The following is a 2,287-nucleotide window of genomic DNA, read 5'->3' on the forward strand; positions in this document are numbered from 1 at the left end:
AAACTTTTACACTAGTGTTTATGATATATTGTAAGAATACCAACACATTGTTAAGAATTGAAAATGAATGCTTGCTGTAATGCATGTGTTATTGTTCTTTGCTGCTACATTAGCAAATGCTGATCACTGGACTTCCTGCTCTCTTGTTGTAGCTCTTATGTATATGATCTGCCTAAACTGTTTGGCTGGTTTCAGTCTCTGTCATGTAATCATTTTGCAGATTTTGGCAGATTCGGCGACTTCCATTTGAGGAAAAACATACATGCGTCAGTGAAGTAAGAGATCTACAAGTGACAATAAATACTTGTATAGTATTTAGTGCAAATGATATCAATGAGATAAATACCTAAATAAGGAAGTGAGAGTTAAGAATAAAGTGCAATTGATACAAGACAATTATAAAGAGATAGAAGCAGAGCATGTTAGTGGTTTGAGGTGTTATAGTATTCACATCATTCACTCAATAACTCACTGCTGCTTTCAAAAACACAATAAATTGTTTAGAACTAATCTTTGATACAACGTGGAGACAAACATTCACACATTAAGTAGATTTTTACTTACCTAGCAGCCACAGTAAAGATGATTCCTCCATTTTAAGTCTTGGTCATCTCAGATCAGCACATTAATGTTCATCAGTCACACCAAGTAAAACCCTCCCCCTCCTTCTTCTTTCTGTAGCATCGTTGTGGTTTTCTCTCAAGCGGTTTGCAGGAAATAGGTTTTATGTTTTGTGTATTTCCACATATAGAGTAAAACAATGGTCTATAACACCTCCCACCAGAACATCAGAATCTTAGTGACAGACACATCATATTGAAGTGGGGGTTCAACAGGTAACTAATCTGTCACAGCCACAGGGCTGACACATGCTGGTCAAATCACACCTTTGGGCAGTTTAGAGTCTCAAATAAACCTGTATATCTTTGGACTAAGCAGAAATCATGCATTGTTTGGGGTGTGGCTAACTGCAGAAAGAACTTAACCTGTGTACTCTAACAAAAGGTAAACTTGTGTGCTCTATTACCAATGCTGGCTGTGTGGCTTGGGCCACATAGCCACACATAGTCATGGAGGCAGACCATGATGACTTTCTAATGTCAAAGAATGTTGCAGAATAAGATATTAAATTCAATTATTCTCAGTTAAGAGAAATGTCAGTAATTTGGGGGGGTTGTTTGTAATTGCAGGTTGACCGACCTGTATTTTATTTTTATCATGACGGATGAGGGAAGGGCAAACTGTATCTCTTCATTTGGCAACTGATTGGCTGTTCTTTCATTTTGTAGACAATACAGAGCAATAAGCAGTTTTGGATACGCCAAAAGATTGCAACAAGATGGATGAAAATGGCAGGATCTGTTGGAGAACCAAGTTGAACTTCGCTAAATGTTGGTGTAATGGCAAGCACATGAATAGAGCTGGGCTGGCTGCATTTTCAAAATGACGACTTTCATCAAGTTCAGTCCAAAAATGGACAAAGAACTAGGCATCCAACACTGGACAAAAACACTGCAGTTGTACAGATCATGTTCACTGCTAAGGCTCTGTTTTTACTGAAGGCCAGTCACCAATGACTTTACATTTTGTGAGTGTGACTCCAAGAAAAAGACTGTATTAGTGGCTGCTACACTTGTTGACCTGCATGAACAATCTAAAGCTAATATGTTGAGGCTTCTGTCTCAGATTCTTCAGATGACAGTGAGATCTTCAAACAGGTAACATATGTAGAGTTGAAAAATGGAGTTGAAATGGCTGTTGACAGCAGTGTTTGTAATCTGATTCTGCAGCCAATCATCATTTTCCAGCAGTTATATATAGGCTATTCTATTTCTGTCTTCCAGCTAGTTTCTCCTAGAGCAGCCTGGATGCAGAGCACAGCTACAGAAGCCGACATCACCTCCTCTCTCCTTCCATGGAGAAGTTTGCGCTCTTGTTGGTTTTTCTGTCTTCTGCAGCTTCTGGTAAAGATGAGTTTTTATTGACTATTGAGTGAAAAGATTCATAGGGGCAGAAAAGACTTTTGATGTTATTTTGATAAAATAATATCATCTTGTTCTAGAAAATGTTCATGTGCTTGTAAGATAAAAGGTTTAAGATAGCATATACTTACTTTACATATACTACATATACTAATATTTTACATTTACATTTTCTCATTTGGCAGACGCTTTTATCCAAAGCGACTTACATTTGAGGAACAACATACAAGCATCAACAGAGCATCAACTACAGATCTACAACTGACAATACATACTAGTAAGAACAGCAATAAATACTAGTAAGA

At 37.5% G+C, this 2,287-nt stretch overlaps 1 protein-coding gene across 1 annotated transcript in view; it reads left to right on the forward strand.

Moving 5' to 3' along the window:
• Positions 1-1,886: 1,886 nt before the first annotated feature.
• The window catches only part of LOC123980932 (butyrophilin-like protein 9), a 5,446-nt gene continuing 5,045 nt past the window's right edge, over positions 1,887-2,287 (forward strand). The window contains exon 1 of the mRNA XM_046065551.1: positions 1,887-1,964. Within this exon, the coding sequence (XP_045921507.1) occupies positions 1,916-1,964 (49 nt within the window). The 5' untranslated portion in view covers positions 1,887-1,915. The remainder of the gene's footprint in view (positions 1,965-2,287) is intronic.

Source organism: Micropterus dolomieu, linkage group LG12 (genome assembly GCF_021292245.1).
Source record: "Micropterus dolomieu isolate WLL.071019.BEF.003 ecotype Adirondacks linkage group LG12, ASM2129224v1, whole genome shotgun sequence".
NCBI classification, from domain to species: domain Eukaryota; kingdom Metazoa; phylum Chordata; class Actinopteri; order Centrarchiformes; family Centrarchidae; genus Micropterus; species Micropterus dolomieu.